Here is a 17,036-nt window from a genome sequence, read left to right as displayed (position 1 = left end):
ATTTGGGGACAAAACCAGGGACTGTCCCCTGAAACTGGGAATGTTTGGTCACCCTATCCTACACAAAACGTTGTCTGTAGGCTCTATGCATGTAAAGTTTGTGCTGGCGTTCACATGAGTACAGTGTGAATGGACCCAGTTGGCTGCCACCACAGCTCATGGTTGACATGTAAATATCAACAATGTGTAGTCAGTAGTGGCACTACCGCTCTTCAGACACTATTAATGTGTGCATCTCCCCTGAATTACTAATTTATGTGACTTCTATAACGTACTTTCCAAGTATTAGTTGACTGGCTGTCATTTTTGAACCTCTTGCTTTGGTGCTTTGAGTTGCTATTCAAGCTGTATGTGTGATATGTTGGAGGGGTTTGCTCAAGGAGTAGTGCTTCCCAATGAGTTCACTCCAGCCAAGTAGTCCTGTTTTATGGCTTGTTGGCCAACTTTAATTTGAAAAGAAAGTAAATGTTCAAGAACACAAACAGTTCCCCTCACAGGCAACCATCCTTTAAAACACAAAAATAAATGACCTTAGGCCTCCTGGCTCTCTTGCAGCGCAGCTGTTCAAGCCTCAAGCCTAGGCCTGTGGTCTGGTCCCACAGAGCAACTTACAGCATGGCGGCGCTCCTGTGCAATCTCTACACCTCACTTTCAGCTCTTATATCTCTCTCTCTCTCAACTTTCTCTGCATTCTTCGCACTCTTGCAGCTCCCTTCTGTAGTGGCCTACTTCCTTGTCTGGACAGGGAACATCCTGTATCCCGGATGGATCCCTAGACTACTGCCAACACCTTGCTTATAAATGTTTTGGAGCCTGCTGGTCTTTGGTAAGATCAGAGTCTTCATACCTCCCAAGACTTTTTGAAGTCTATGAACTCCAGAGCCCAATCCCAGAATTACAAAACTCATAGAGAACTGAATTTTCTCCACTTAGAACAGCCATTTTGGAGCCTCTCAATTTGTGTTTGTGAGAACCCTCTGTGCCTTTTACCTATTTTTCCACGGTGGCATGACTAGCACTGTCACAGTACTGTATACAGTTGAACCTCGGATTACGAGCCTAATCCGTTCCAGGAGTATGCTCGTAATCCAAAGTACTCGCATATCAAAGGGAGTTTTCCCATTGAAGTCAATGGAAATTAAAATTATTTGTTCTGCATTGACTTTAATGGGATGCAATACCAAATGCGGCCAGAGGTGGGGGGATGCCAGAGAGCGCCAAAAACGTCCGAAAAGGCCCGAGGACACTTCGGCTCGTTTCCTGCGCCCCCCTACCTCAGGCCAAATTAGGTGTTGCAGGCAAATGTTCGGCATTTCTCGGCTCCTGCGCCCCCATACCTCAGGCCAAATGAGGTACTGCAGGCCTATTTAGCTTGAATTCTGCTAGTCTTGTGAGTCAACACTCACAAACCGAGTCAGAATTTAAAAAAAAGAGCTGCTCGCAAATCAAAACGCTCTCAGACCAAGTTACTCTTTAAGCGAGGTTCCACTGTATATCTATTCAATTGTATGCAACTCTTGACAATTCTATGGGCCAGCTCTCTGGTTCTCTGGCACCATGTCTGATACGGTTGAAAGCCTTTTTTATAGAATATTTTTTTCTACAGTTGGGCCTGCCAAGTCTTTCTTCATGTCTCTCCTCTTGCTTAGGCTTGGGACTGGTGTGCTGAATGTGATAACACATGTGCAAAACCAATCTGTACACACATACTAGGGCCAATTTAGACAAGAGCTAATTTGCTTAACAGCATGTCTTTAAGGTGTGTGAAGTAACTGGAGCAACTAAAGGAAACTCATGTGAACACGGGGAGAAAAACATGCATACTCCAAGCAGATAGTGTCCTGGCCAATTTTCGAGTGAAGGACCCAATTGCCACAAGGTATAAGTGCTAACCACTAAGGGCAAATTCACACTATATGCAGAGACAAATGTATTTTACCGCAGGGCCACACAGGAAACTATTTTCTCTGAGTCCCTTTCACACTTCAACACAGCCTAGCGCTGCCCTGAAATGCAGAAAATGCTGCATTTTATCAGAGTGCACCGGGCCGAATCACACTGCAGTGTCAGGCAATGTAGTGCATTGTGCTGCCTAACATTGCAGTGAATAAAGTGTATGTTTTATACACTTTAATAAAGAAAGGGAGTGGTTTGATGTGCTAAATCACGCACCACACTGCTCTGTAGCGCAGCAGGCAATGCAGACAGGACAGAGCAGTGAATTGCTTTGGCTGCTCTGCGTTGTGGTATGAATTCACCCTTAGGCTGGCCATACACTGTACAATTTTTGTTATTCAATTTCCTTTAGATTTACTTTCAACTATGTAGAACATGAGTCTTCAAACTATGGCCCTCCAGTTGTTTGGGAACTACAATTCCCATCATGCCTAGTCATGTCTGTGAATTTCAGTGTGTTACAATGCCTCATGGGATGTGTAGTTCTACAACAGCTGGAGGGCCATAGTTTGAGGATCCCTGATGTAGAACAAGGGCCTGCCTGATGCGTACAGGTGTGAATGAATGAATGAATGAAAAACGTATAAAGCGCGGCGCATGCGAACTGAATCGCTTCTGGGCGCTAGTTGTTCGTGTCTCATGACATCAAAAGAGCAGAGTTTTGATCTGTCTTCTGAAAGTCAGGTGGTTTTCCTCCAACCGAATGCTGGTTGGTAAAGCGTTCCATAGTCTAGGACCCTGAAAAGCAAACCTTCTTTGACCTCATATTACAGTGGGGATCGAAAGTTTGGGCACCCCAGGTAAAAATTTGAATTAATGTGCATAACGGATCCAAGGAAAGATGGAAAAATCTCCAAAAGGCATCAAATTACAGATTAGACATTCTTATAATATGTCAAAAAAAGTTAGATTTTATTTCCATCATTTACACTTTCAAAATTACAGAAAACAAAAAAATGGCACCTGCAAAAGTTTGGGCACCCTGCAGAGTTAATATCTTGTACTGCCCCCTTTGGCAAGTATCACAGCTTGTAAATGCTTTTTGTAGCCTGCCAAGAGTCTTCCAATTCTTGTTTGAGGTATCTTTGCCCATTCTTCCTTACAAAAGTCTTCCAGTTCTTTGAGATTTCTGGGCTGTCTGTCACGAACTGCTCATTTAAGGTCTATGATTATCCATAGATTTTCAATTATGTTGAGGTCAGGAGATTGTGAAGGCCATGGCAAAACCTTCAGTTTACGCCTCTTGATGTAATCCCCCGTGGATTTTGAGGTGTGTTTAGGATCATTATCAATTTGTAGAAGCCATCCTCTCTTTAACTTCAGCTTTTTCGCAGATGGCATCAAGTTACCATCCAAAATTTGCTGAAATTTTATTGAATCTATTTTTCCTTCTACTCGTGAAATGTTCCCTGTGCCACTGGCTGCAATACAACCCCAAAGCATGATTGATCCACCCCCCATGCTTAACAGTTGGACAGAGGTTATTTTCATTAAATTCTGTGCCCTTTCTTCTCCAAACGTACCTTTGCTCATTCCGGCCAAAAAGTTCTATTTTAACCTCATCGGTCCACAGAACTTGTTTCCAAAATGCATCAGGCTTGTCAATATGTTCATTTGCAAAGTTCAAACGCTGATTTTTGTGGTGAGGACGTAGAAGAGGTTTTCTTCTGATGACTCTTCCATGAAGACCATATTTGTACAAGTATCTCTGTATAGTGGAATAGTGTACCACAGCTCCAGTGTCTGCCAGATCTTTCTGGAGGGATCGTGCAGTCAGACGTGGGTTTTGAATTGCTTTTCTCACAATCCTGCGAGCTGTTCTGTCTGATATTTTTCTTGGTCTTCCAGATCTTGCTTTAACTTCCACTGTTCCTGATGACTGCCATTTCCTAATTACATTCTGAACAGAGGATATTGACATCTGAAAACACTTTGCTATCTTCTTATAGCCTTCTCCAGCTTTGTGAGTGTCAACTATTTTCAGTTTCAGTTTCTAGACATCTGCTTAGAAGAACCCATGGTGCTGATTGTTGGGGCAAGGTCAGATGAGTCCGGGCATTTAAAACCTTTGAGATTGACATCACCTGGTCTTCCCAGACGATGATTGAGAACAATCCATGACACTGGATGGTCTCACCTTTGCAAAGGGGGCAGTGCATGCTATAAATTCTGCAGGGTGCCCAAACTTTTGCAGATGCCATTTTTTTGTTTTCTGTAATTTTGAAAGTGTAAATGATGGAAATAAAATTGAACTTTTTTTGACATATTATAAGAATGTCTAATCTGTAATTTGATGCCTTTTAGAGATTTTTCCATCTTTCCTTGGCTTCGTTATGCACATTAATACAAATTTTTACCTGGGGTGCCCAAACTTTCGATCCCCACTGTATATGGTTTTGGTAAATCTAAAGGAAAATTGAATAAGATCATTGTGTAATGTATGGCCAGCTTAAGTCACTCACTGGGCTGCCCCCACCATAGCAGAATTAATAGGCATAGGGACCTAGCTTTCCTCATCTGTATATTTGATTCAGGACAGTGACTCAAAAATGTAGCATAATGTAAGCATAATAGCCAGTAATCTAGCATTTTCAGAACGAAAAGTCAGCCAAAGCATTCACAATGTTTCTCTGGGGAACAGTTGCTGTGATCCAGGCAAATATAAATAATCGTAAGTATTCCTGCAAATTTGAATAACCCATTAAAAGTCACTGAGCACTCACACTGTGCTTTAATTTTAATGGAGTTTGGTTTAACATATGATGAAATATTGTTACATTCGCTTCAAAGGATACATGAACACCCGCTGATATACATATAGAATACCTTTTATATTTAAATAGAAAAAAATGACATATTGGTATATTGATTTTGTAGTCTGTGCTCTGTGATTATTGGTAATAGTTCTTTTTTTTAAAGTCATTATTTCCTGCACACTACTTGAGGTTTTATGTCAGGACTACAGTACAGCAGGGGTGCCCACACAAACTCATAAAGGGAACCTGTTATGAGAGAAATGCAAAGGTTGCCATTGATGACTTTCCTCTGGAAATACTTTCTGCCTGGTGTGCTCTGGTTAAAGCGGAGTTCCACCCACTTTTTAAGCTTATCATCATTAGCTTCTCAACTGGCCATAATGACTGCATTGCGCATTTTTTCCAAGGCTTTCTTTCTCTATTCCGGTTTCTCCCCTCAGCTGTGATGTACGTAATATCCTGCAGCGCACTGGCTCCTGGGAGATGTGTTTCATGATTCCCAGGAGCTAGTGGGCATCGGTGCCTGTCAGCATCACGCTGCGCAATGTTTTTAATGCGCATGTGCAAGATCGGGGGTGCATGCTGGGTAGCCAGCAGCACTGTATCCTGAAGGAGAGTCCTAGTGGGCTTCACAAGCCCGCAATGAAGATGGAAATGCTCTGGAAGACAAAATCTAAGGTAAGTACATTCTAAAAAACATGTATATGAAAGGGGATTGGACTGGAGACATGATTTCATGTATATTATGTAGACAGGCAGAGGGGATGCTGAAAAAAAAGTGGTCCAAACTCTGCTTTAACTTCCTGGAAAAAAAGTGAAGTAAAGTTAAAAAAAAAAAAAACATTCGATCTGTACATTTGTTCTGGATCAGATAAGAGAGATTAGTCAAACCAAAAGATCAATATGACAACAAAGTAAGTAGCATTTTCAGAAGGAAAATTTAGCAGTGACAACCTACATTTTTCTTTCACAATTTCCTTTAAAGCTGATCTGCACGATTTTGTAAAGGGGGTAGGGGAATAAGGTGTAAAGCCTCATTCACACTGCCCACATGCTAAACTCTGTGTCTTTTTTAGCCTTCAGGCAGCTGTCAGTTTTTGTCTGCAGTGAGTCGTGGTGAGGGGTAGTGTGATGCATGTTTCAATACATCTGAACTTTACAAATAATAATATGCTTAAAACAGTAGAAAACCCTGACACGGAGCTCTAAAGTTACTGCACTGGTATGCTGTCCCTTTTAGAGCGCATGCGTCGGTAAGGTCACTGGCTGCGTCCCGTCTAATACCGACTAATTAAAATAAAGTGAGATTAATACCATAGCTTATGCATCTCCCTCTTGCCATACCATGTGCGTCTCTCAACAATTTAACATAGCAACCAATTTCATTATATTGTAGCAGCAAATATTAGTAATTTTTTAGTAATTTTTGTGATCTTAACAATCCTTAGTAATCACTTATAAAACAGTTAACGTCTAATTCAACGTTCATACCCCTGGGCACTAATGTATCCATGTGAAATATCCAGCGTGTCTTTCGCTTGGATATTTCACACACCAGATTTGAACCTCTCCAGTTGGGAAGTACACAGTCAACTCCCCAAAATTTTAAACAGGAGGGGTCCTGATTATGAAATTTATTAAAGTGCAAGGACACATTGTGGTATCTAAAACCGATTTCTATATTATGTATGTGTTCATCAATCCTAATTTTTAACTTTCTTTTAGTACGGCCCACATACATAAGGATACAAGGACACTGTAACACATATACCACATGAGTGGAATTACATGTGATAAACTCAGAGATGTTACAAGGGTTATTATTGCCTGAGGATACGAATTCTGTTAACCCCCTAATGGGGTTATTAACCACTAAACAAGAGCTGCACTTTCTACATGAGTAAAAACCCTTCAATTGCCAACACATACTCCTTCACTCAGGAGGATCCAATACCTTCTGTACCACTTTATCTCAGAAATTGGGTGCTTTCCAATAGATAAATGGTGGAAGTGTTGGCAATGAATTATGTAAAACTTTATGTAAACACAATATGTGCCAATGCTTTTTAAAGATTTTTTCAATATCCTTATATTGCATATGAAAATTGGATATAAAACCCCATTCCTGTCTGGGGTTAGTAGGGCGACTTCTATCTGCCAGACACATATCCCTTATATAATGAAATTGGTTGTTATGTTAAATTGTTGAGAGACGCACATGGTATGGCAAGAGGGAGATGCATAAGCTATGGTGTTAATCTCACTTTATTTTAATTAGTCGTATTCTATTGTAGTGTATTTTACTACTTTATTTTTATTATTTTATTATTATCCACTAATTGTTAATTACCATATAATCTCTGGTTGTTGGTATTTATGTATTTCGTTAATATTTGATATCCCATTCAGTCAGTTTTACATAATATGCAAATTAGATTAAAAGTTATGAGCTTAGATTTTACTAGAGTTAACATTATGAGAATGTGCTGACTGCAGTTCTAAGTTGCTCCAATATGGGGTATGTAAAGGTATAACTGTTGTTTAGCCATAAATGAGTCAATAGGAGATATCAGAGCCGATGTCCACCTCTCCCTTAGTTAGTTGGCTATGCGTAAATCCCCATATAAACATGATAGTGAAAGCTACTAAACCACGCCCACAGATGATGTCGATTACCGACGAAACGCGTCTGAGTTGGTTGCAGTTGCTGTTAGGTGACGTCATTACTCAGATCGCGATACACGGAAGTGTGTTTGTTTGGTGGTTTGGCTGGATTACAGAGGCACGGAAACATCGCCCTGATATGCTCCCGCTGCACCAACGTGATGTGATGTATTGCCTTCAAATTTTTTATATATTGTAAGTTCAATTTTAAAGGGGAGAGGTTTTAAATAAAAAGTTTATACGGTATCACACTATTGTGGCTTTTTTTTACCTCTATATTTGAGCACCAGTCGATGGATGCGTTTATGTACCCTTTTGAATCTGAAGAAGTGGAGAGGCATTTTTGAGGTCATACAACGCTGTATATACAGTACCTTTTGGTAAGAGCAATTACAACAGGGGTGTATTTAGACCCCAAATTATCTTCACGAGTGGTGGTTCTAGTGGAAGAGGATGAGCATTTCAAGCCGTTGAGATCTCTTTTGAGATGGTCTGTACTGTTTCTTACCTGTTAATGACCTTCACCTTCACTTTTTCAGATATAGTGTTTATTTATTAGAAAATATATATATATAGATATATGTTTTTAGGTAGCGCCACCTTGATATGTAATGTGTTGTTAATGCATTGTATGTTGTATTGCTATAAATTTGCCTATCAGTAGATGGGATAAGGTGGCAGCTTTTTACCATCACTGGTTTTTTATATTTTCCTAGAGGGAGGTCCCTCTGTGTATTTTCATTTAGTTTCTCTCCTCTCTTCCACAAGCGCTTTGATTTTAGGAAGGGCTAGTCGTTTTGTTTGGATACACATTATTGTAGAGATTGAGTCTCTATATAATTGTAGGTGAAGGTATACACCACACTCATAACTCGTTTTTTCACGGCAGAAGCGCCACACTTATATTCTCTATTTGATGACTTGACAAATGTTGTTTAAAGGTTCTTCAAAAAAGTTTGTTTTTAAAAAAGAAGTGTGTTTATTTATTTTTTCCCGATTCATACTTACCTAGATGGATGCAGCATCAGTCCGATGCTGCATCTGTCCCCCCCAGCTCTAACACTGACAACCGAGCGATCAAACACAGCCGATTGCTCAGTTCTCACAGCTCCTTCAACAGAGAGCTGCTGCTGCCTGTCAGTTACAACTCTCCGCTCTGCCCCCTGCCACTGGAGCGCTGGGCCGTGGAGGGCTCTCAGCAGCTCACTGAGAGCCTGATAGTAAGAAGAGCTGGCAAAACTGTAATCCTTGAAGTGTCGTTTATTGGTACATCTGAGTGACAGTAAAACAATAGCGTTGACGCGTTTCATCATGTAGATAGGTGGTCGCTGGCGATATTCTGCGATTTTCACCAGGGAAGGACCGAGTCCCACGCACATAGAGCTATGGACAGCAGGCCCAGTGGTTCTGAATGCACACAAACTGGACATTTATTTGCGGCCATAGCACAGAGTGCTGCTGTGTTCCGATGCGGATATTAGCGAACAACAGAAATCTGACAGAGGTTCTAATGCCGCGTACACACGGTCGTTTTTCGGCATGAAAAAAAAATAAGTTTTTCAGCATGTCCAAAAAACTAAGTTTTTCCAACTTCATCATTAAAAACGATGTTGCCCACACACCATCATTTAAAAAAAATGATGAACAAAGCGCAGTGACGTACACCACGTACAACGGCACTCTGAAGGGGAAGTTCTATTCGCCTTTGGGCTGCTTTTAGCTGATTCCTTGTTAGTAAAAGACGATTCACGCTTTTTTGCCTGTTACAGCGTGATGAATGTGCTTACTCCATTATGAATGGTAGTTTTACCAGAACGAGCGCTCCCGTCTCATAACTCGCTTCTCGGCATGCGCAGGTTTAAAACGTCGTTTTAGCCCACACACGATAATTTTTTACAACCCGAAAAACGACATTTAAGAAAAACGATGTTAAAAAATGCAGCATGTTCAAATTTTTTTTGTCGTTTTTCAGAAGCTGAAAAACGATGTGAAGCCCACACACGATGATTTTAAATGACGTCGTTTTTTTTTCATGCCAAAAAAACGACCGTGTGTACGCGGCATAAGACTTACGTATTCTCTCCAAGGCTAAAAAAAAGTCTGGGGTTCTGCTTTAAGATAAACTGGTTTGACCTTTACTTCATCAAATGGCATTGTTTGCTGTATACCGGTGGCAAGTCACATCTTCAAACCAAAAGAATCCCAGAATGTGAGAATGTTTCAGAGAACAGATAATCGGTCACAGGGAAAAAGAGTCAAAACACCACACAAGTGGATAATTGGCTTATCGTTCCTCGTATCAATCTCCTAACTATGCTCACTTTAAAGTCCCGCTTTCATTTTTTAATCCCTCTCTTGACATTTAAAGCTATATTTCACTGTAACCAACCCACACAGCCCTCAAATAAAACCACGGATCTACCTAAAAAAACACTGAATGCTATTTTTGGTCCTTTAAGCTGTGTCCATGGAAACTGTCCCCTGTAAGTACAAGTGGATTTTTGGAAAACCTGCAGCTTCGTGCCTCTCCCTACCCCATCATCAGCAGACAGAATAATGCCCCAGTACTCAAATTGGCTTTGAGAACGGAACTAGGACAGGTTTGTATAGAGACGATCTATAGTCAGTTCTAAAAGCTGCTATTCGTATTCCTTTATTGATGATAATGACTCAGGGGACTGAGGATTACAATGTTTGAGCTAAACATAGAGTTTCCCCTTATGTGAGTAGCAGCTGCTTTGCAAAATAAAAAAGTGGCATATACAGAAATTTAAAAAAAAGTTAAGGTAAATCAAGACTCTACGGGCCCATTAACACTAAAAAATACCTTTATCCTGTAATAATCTTTATTACATCCCTAGGCTAAACGGAGAGGATGCCGGAATGCCATTTATGTCAGCTCATCTGTAAAGTAAACCTTACCTAATTTATTTTGATTTTGATTTTTTCGTTTATACGTTTTTTTTACCTTCAGCAAAGCATTCTTAACAGATAACAAAAATACATCAGGGGGCGGACTGTCCATTCATTTTTTTACATCTGTCCCTGAAATGTCCCTTACAGACATCCTTTTGGTCTAAAAATCCCAAGATTATAGCTGCCCCGCCTCTCCCGTACCTTCTCAGTGTGCGTATGTATACTGTGTGTGTGTGTGTGTGTGTGTGTACTGTGTGTCTGTATGTGTATTCTGTATGTATGTATACTGTGTGTGTATATTCTATGTCTGTGTGTATACTGTATGTGTATGTGTGTGTATACTGTGTGGCCCCATAATCTATTGCCTGGGGGCCCCATAATCTCCTATTGCCTGCGGCCCCATAATCTCCTATTGCCCGGGCACCCCATAATCTCCTATTGCCCGGGGGCCCCATAATCTCCTATTGCCCGGGGGCCCCATAATATCCTATTGACCAGGTGCCCCATAATCTATTGCTTGGGGGCACCATAATCTATTGACTGGGGGCCCCATAATCTCCTATTGCCTGGAGGCCCCATAAGCTCCTATTGCCCGGGTGCCCCATAATCTCCTATTGCCCGGGGGCCCCATGAGTTGTCAGTCCGCCCCTGAAAGACATATAACAATGACAGGAGTTCAGACAGGAGAATTTTAAACTGTTAAAAGTAAACATCTTGCCTGAGATAAGTCTGCCATCATTATAATCAGCTGCCATCATTATACCGTAGCTGTAGGTTGGCACCGTTTTACAGCTATAGCAGTACGCGCGCCCGCTGTATGGCAGGGAAGCTGATGTGCATGGCCAGCAGCCGCAATGTCTGCCAGCCACCTGCGATCTCTCCACAGAGAACAAGAACGGGATCTGTCAAGGTTAACAAACAGATCCCAGTTCTATCAGGGGAGTACAGAGAGTTTGTATGTTTCTAGTGATCAGGAACAGCGATCTCTCTCTTCCTCCAGTCAGTCCACTCCCCCCACAGTTAGAAACACCTCCCAGAGAACACATTTAACCCATTGATCACCACTAGTGTTAACCCCTTCCATGCCAGTGTCATTTATACAGTAATCAGTACATTTTTATAGCACTGATCGCTGTATAAATGTCGCTGGTCCCAAAAAAGTGTCAGAAGTGTCCGATCTGTCCGCCGCAATATCGCAGTCCCGATAAAAATCGCTGATCACCGCCATTATTAGTTAAAAAAAAATAATATTAAAAATGCCATAAATCTATCCCCTATTTTGTATTCGCTGTAACGACTCCAAAATTGCGCCGACTGTGGGGTGCAACTTTGGTGCAACTTTGAATATGTGCAACTTGGATATGACTTTGGCTTTGACCAGTGGTAATGGACAACTGTTGCACACAGGTGGCATTGTATAACATTCAGGTACAAATGTCATGCAACTTCTGAGGGTTAGTATTGAAGTCTATGGCCCTCAAGTTGCATGAAAGTTGGACCAAAGTAGTGCATGAACTACTTTGAAATTGCTGCAACAAGTTGCGCGTATATGAATTGTTATCATTGGAAAACATGGGGAACAACTTCTCATGCAACTTTGATGTCTAAAGTTGCATGACAAGTCACACAAGTGTGAATGGAGCGACTCCACTTACACTTGTATGACTCCAAAGTCGCCTGACTTTGGAGTGCAACTATGATAGAACATTGATGCAATTTTGGATAGGGGTGACTTGGATGTGACCCACTATTTATGTTGCATGTAAAACATCCAAGTATGACCTTCATGCCTTCATGCAACTTTTGAGGGTTAACATTGAACTCTATTGCCCTCAAGTTGCAGGAAAGGTCAACCAAAGCAGTCCATGAACTACTTTGAAGTTGCTGTGACTTTAAAGTGATACTAAAGTCTCATTTATTTTTCTATTAAAATAACAAACATGTCTATACTTACCTGCTTTGTGCAGTGGTTTTGCACAAAGCAGTCCAGATCCTCCTCTTCTCGGGTCCCTGGCCCCACCCCACTCCTGCTGAGTGCTCCCACAGCAAGCATCACCCAAGCCGAGCTGCAGCTCCGTGCATCCATTCAGACACGGAGCTGCGGTTCAGCCCCGCTCCCTCTCTCTCCTGATTTGGCTAATTGACTTTGATTGACAGCAGCGGGAGCCAATGGTGCCACTGCTGTGTCTCAGCCAATCGAGAGGGAGAGTCTGACTACAAGGGCAAGGGGGTGGAAAATAGGATCATCCTGGGTTTGAGATGGAATTGGGCTACAGAGCCTGTGGAATAATCAGGTTGTAAAAGGAGAGTACCAGGATAGGTATTCACATTTGTTACTATGTATGGTACACCATTTTGTGGTGTTTATATTAGAATGCTTACTATGGGCCACTTTGGACATAGACTTCATCTAGTCTTCAGCAGTATAATGCATTTAGCTACTATAGTAAAACCACAGAAAATATTAACCACTTGAGGACCGCCGCACGACGATATACGTCGTCAAAATGGCACGGCTGGGCACAAGGATGTACATTTACGTCCCCTTTAAGAGCCCAGCCAAGGGTCGCGCAGGCGCGCTCGCGACCCGGTTCTCTTCTCAGTGACCGTCCCCGCGGGAACAGCGGACCCGTTCGCCGCCAGTGTCCCACGATCGGGTCACAGAGAGGAAGCCGGGGAGAGGTAAGTGTAAACAAACCTCTCCCCGTGCTTCCTAGTGTGGCTGTAATAGGGAACGATGATCAGTGACATTACACGCACAGCCACGCCCCCCACAGTAAGAACACTCCCTTAGGGCACACTTAACCCCTACAGCACCCCCTCCTGGTTAACCCCTTCGCTGCCAGTGTCATTTTTACAGTAACCAGTGCATTTTTCTAGCACTATTCTCTGTAAAAATTACAATGGTCCCAAAATAGTGTCAAAAGTGTCCGATGTGTCATCCATAATGTCGCAGTCTTGATAAAAATCGCTGATCGCCGCCATTACTATAAAAAAAATTATTAATAAAAATGCAATAAAACTATCTCCTATTTGGTAGACGCTATACATTTTGCGCAAACCAATCAATAAACGCTTATTGCGATTTTTTTTACCAATAATATGTAGAAGAATACGTATCGGCCTAAACTGAGGAAAAAAAAATGTTTTATATATATTTTTTGGGAATATTTATTATAGCAAAAAGTAAAAAGTATTGCATTTTTTTTTTCAAAATTGTTGCTCTATTTTTGTTTATAGCGCAAAAAATAAAAACCGCAGAGGTGATCTAATACCACCAAAAGAAAGCTCTATTTGTGGAAAAAAAAGGACGTCGATTTTGTTTGGGAGCCACATCGCACGACCGCGCAATTGTCAGTTAAAGCGACGCAGTGCCAAATCACAAAAAAAGGCCAGGTCCTTTACCTGCATAATGGTCCGGGTCTTAAGTATGTGAACTATTTAAATTCTGTTTAGCCACTTTTGTAACTCACACGTGTCTCCTACTGCATAGCCAACAAGGGAACAATATTGTTTCCTATTTGATCTTTGTAGTGGGGTCATCTGCCTGCTCATTGGTTTATGACAATCATCAGATGGCTTATTTACTGTCCACTGATAAGACCCCAGGCAGGAGAGACCAACCTAACAGAATTGCAAATCTTCTCAAACGTTTCAATTGTAAGTATTTCATTTGTGCATGTAGCTATTTACCTGGCATTTCAGTGCCATCATTTAAAGTTCAAGTGTTTTACTGCCTGTAGCCATTAATAGTTTAGTGTGCGGTATACATTAGTTATTCCACCAGGAATACCCTTACATTCCATCTGTGAAAAGCAACTCTGTCATAAGGACCACAAAGGTTTTGTGGTGGGTTTATTAGATAGATGATGTTTCTATTCTTAACATCAGTTAGTAGCAAAGATATACAGGATGCAGAATCAAAAGGATCTTTATTTTTCTTGGGGATAGGAATAATAAGCGCTTCAGACATAAATAGTATGGAGTGTGGAATTTGCATATATACTATACTTTGTCGCAAGCCATGAGGCAAGGGGCGCCTCCACCCCACTAAGTGTGCCTATAGCAAAAACCTTGCTATGGGGGCACTGGTGTGGGCTTGCTACTGAGCCCCGCTCTATGTGTCCATAAGACACACAGAGTAGGGCTTGGCCCTGCCCCCAGCTCCCTACTCACTGACTGTGATTGACAGCAGCAGGAGCCAATGGCTCCTGCTGCTGTCTCTGAGCCAATGAGGAGGGAGAAAGGCGGGAGAGCCTTTGCTCTTGTGCACATGGCTGGATCGAGATTGGATCAGATAAGTAATAGGGGGGCTGCGGGGGAAGCTGCATACTGAGGTTTTTTACCTTCATGCATTCTATGCCTATACAACCATTTAAGACCTCAGTACATGAGCTTTAGAGGGTTTCCATCTCTATAAATGTGTTGTGTTCCATAAATTACTTATTTATATTGTAGGTGAGTGGAGCTGAAAGTGAACCAATTTGGATTGGGCTAAGTTGCAGTCTTGTGCTGACCAGCCAATCTGATCTGTTATTATTATTATTATTATTATTATTCAGGATTGTATAGTTCCAACAATTTGCACAGTGCTTTACAAAAATAAAGGCAGACAGTATAATTACAATATAATTTAATACAAAGAGAATCAGAGTATCCCACTTGTTAGAGCTTACAATATAGTATCTCTTTTTCCTTTATTAATTATTTTATTGCATTACAAAGGAAAGACTACTGTCTCCTGCAGGTACAAGCCTGGCACACCAGAATGATAAGTTTGTGTCCCATCGGGAGAGCCCCCCAGGCTATTACTAATAAGATGTGTTGGGCTGGTGGCCCTGAGGGGAGCTACTTCACTATTCAGGAAGGATGATCATGGTGTAAGTCATTGATGTATGGCGGGCATTATATCGCTACCTGCTGTGTGCTCTGTATTATAACACCTGGCAAAAGGAAGTTTTCAAGCACCAATATTTTGTTTGAGGCTTTAAGATGACACGTGCCAGACTGCCAATGAAGCTGATGCTGGTAGATGTGATGTGTGTCACAATGAACCGCTACCTTCCACCATGCCCACAAGTCACTGTGGCACTACAGTAAATTTTGGGTGGTAAACTTTATTTAACCCACAGAAGTCTGCCCCTACCATGAAAGGGTCACATGGTTGTGTTTTCCCCAAAGGTTATTAGTTCTCTCCCGAAAACCATAGCACGCTAACATCCTTGACCCCTACCATGTTGGTACCAGAGTATTTGGTCTTCTGCACTGGGCACGTGCTTCGTAAGGGGGGCTTTAAAAAATTCTCCCATTTCAAAATATCATCTGATGCACAAAATAAGCTGTGAAGGAGTGGGATCACAGCTGATCATCCCGTGAACCAGGAAGTACTGGTAAACGGCATTCCTCGAATTCGCACTTACAGGGAGAGCCAATCGACGGCTCTCCCTGTCAGGGGGGGGGGTCTGTGCTGATAATCAGCACATTGATTATCAGCACAGCCCCCTCAGATGTGCCAATCACCTGCCAATCAGTGCCCAGCAGTGTCCCTATAATAAAAGACTGCCAGTGCCCACCACAGTGCCAATCAGTGCCTATTACAGTGCCAATCAGTGCCCAGCAGTACCTCATCATCAGTGCCACCTGTTAGTGCCAATCAGTAGCACCTATCAGTGCCAATCAGTGCTGCCTGTTAGTGCCCATCACAGCCGCCTGTCAGTGCCCATCAGTGCTGCTTATCAGTGCCCATCAATTCTACATATCAGTGCCAACTCATCAGGGCCCATCAGTGCCACCTCATCAGTGCCACCTCATCAGTGCCCGTTAGTGAAGGGGAAAACAACATTTTATGACAGAAACTAAGAAAAACATTATTTTTTTAATGAAACATTTTGGTATTTTTTAGTTTGTTTAGCAAAAAAAATAAAAACCCCAGACGTGATCAAATACCACCAAAAGAAAGCTCTATTTGTGGGAAGAAAATGATAAAAATGTAGTTTGGGTACAGTGTTGCATGACCGCGCAATTGAGCAAGCACGCTTTTCATAGCAAGCAGTTGTACAGTTTACAATTTAAAAAAATGCACATGACCTTAGGTAACCTGACAGCTATTTTTACTCTGGCTGGAGTTATTTTTTAAATATAGCGTCATACTTTTTAAAGGTTCTGTTTTAAAATACACTGGGTCTTTTTTTAAATTCTGCTCCTGTAATTCTCAGCAAGAAACTTCAACAATTACAAGGTGTCTTTCTGTGTGTTTGTTACAGATGCCTCAGGAACAGTATGCTCAGAGGAGCACGCTCTCCAGCAGCGAGGGACCCCATATCTACAAGGTGGGGATATATGGCTGGAGGAAACGATGCCTGTACTTCTTCGTTCTGCTCCTCATGATACTTATCCTGGTGAACCTCGCCATGACCATTTGGATACTCAAAGTCATGAACTTTACTATTGTAAGTAACCATGGTAACCCAACTGTAGAGCAAGAGCTGGCAGCGAACGTGTTAAGGAGGGGGGGGTAGAGGGCGTCCTTTTTACCTCTATAAAAATATATATCTATTCCTTTGTGCTAGTATGTTTTATAAAGCTGCATGATTTATTGTTTTTAGCCTCAGTCCATTATCTCAGACTTTTTCAATTGTAATCCTTTATATGAATCAGTGTCTATTGTTTTTTTTTTTTTATATTGATGGTACACGGGTTGTAATTAACATAAAAAGGCTTCAGACCTGCATGCACAATTCTCTT

General features: G+C 41.6%; 1 protein-coding gene across 2 annotated transcripts in view; it reads left to right on the top strand.

Moving 5' to 3' along the window:
* The window catches only part of SGCD (sarcoglycan delta), a 605,373-nt gene that overhangs the window by 275,957 nt on the left and 312,380 nt on the right, over window positions 1–17,036 (top strand). For both annotated transcript variants that reach the window (XM_040345086.1, XM_040345085.1), the window contains one exon: window positions 16,556–16,741. In XM_040345086.1, coding sequence (XP_040201020.1) covers window positions 16,556–16,741 — 186 coding nt within the window. The remainder of the gene's footprint in view (window positions 1–16,555; window positions 16,742–17,036) is intronic.

Source organism: Rana temporaria, chromosome 3 (genome assembly GCF_905171775.1).
Source record: "Rana temporaria chromosome 3, aRanTem1.1, whole genome shotgun sequence".
NCBI classification, from domain to species: domain Eukaryota; kingdom Metazoa; phylum Chordata; class Amphibia; order Anura; family Ranidae; genus Rana; species Rana temporaria.
Note: the sequence above shows the minus strand (reverse complement) of the source record. Positions and strands in the feature narration are given on the sequence as shown.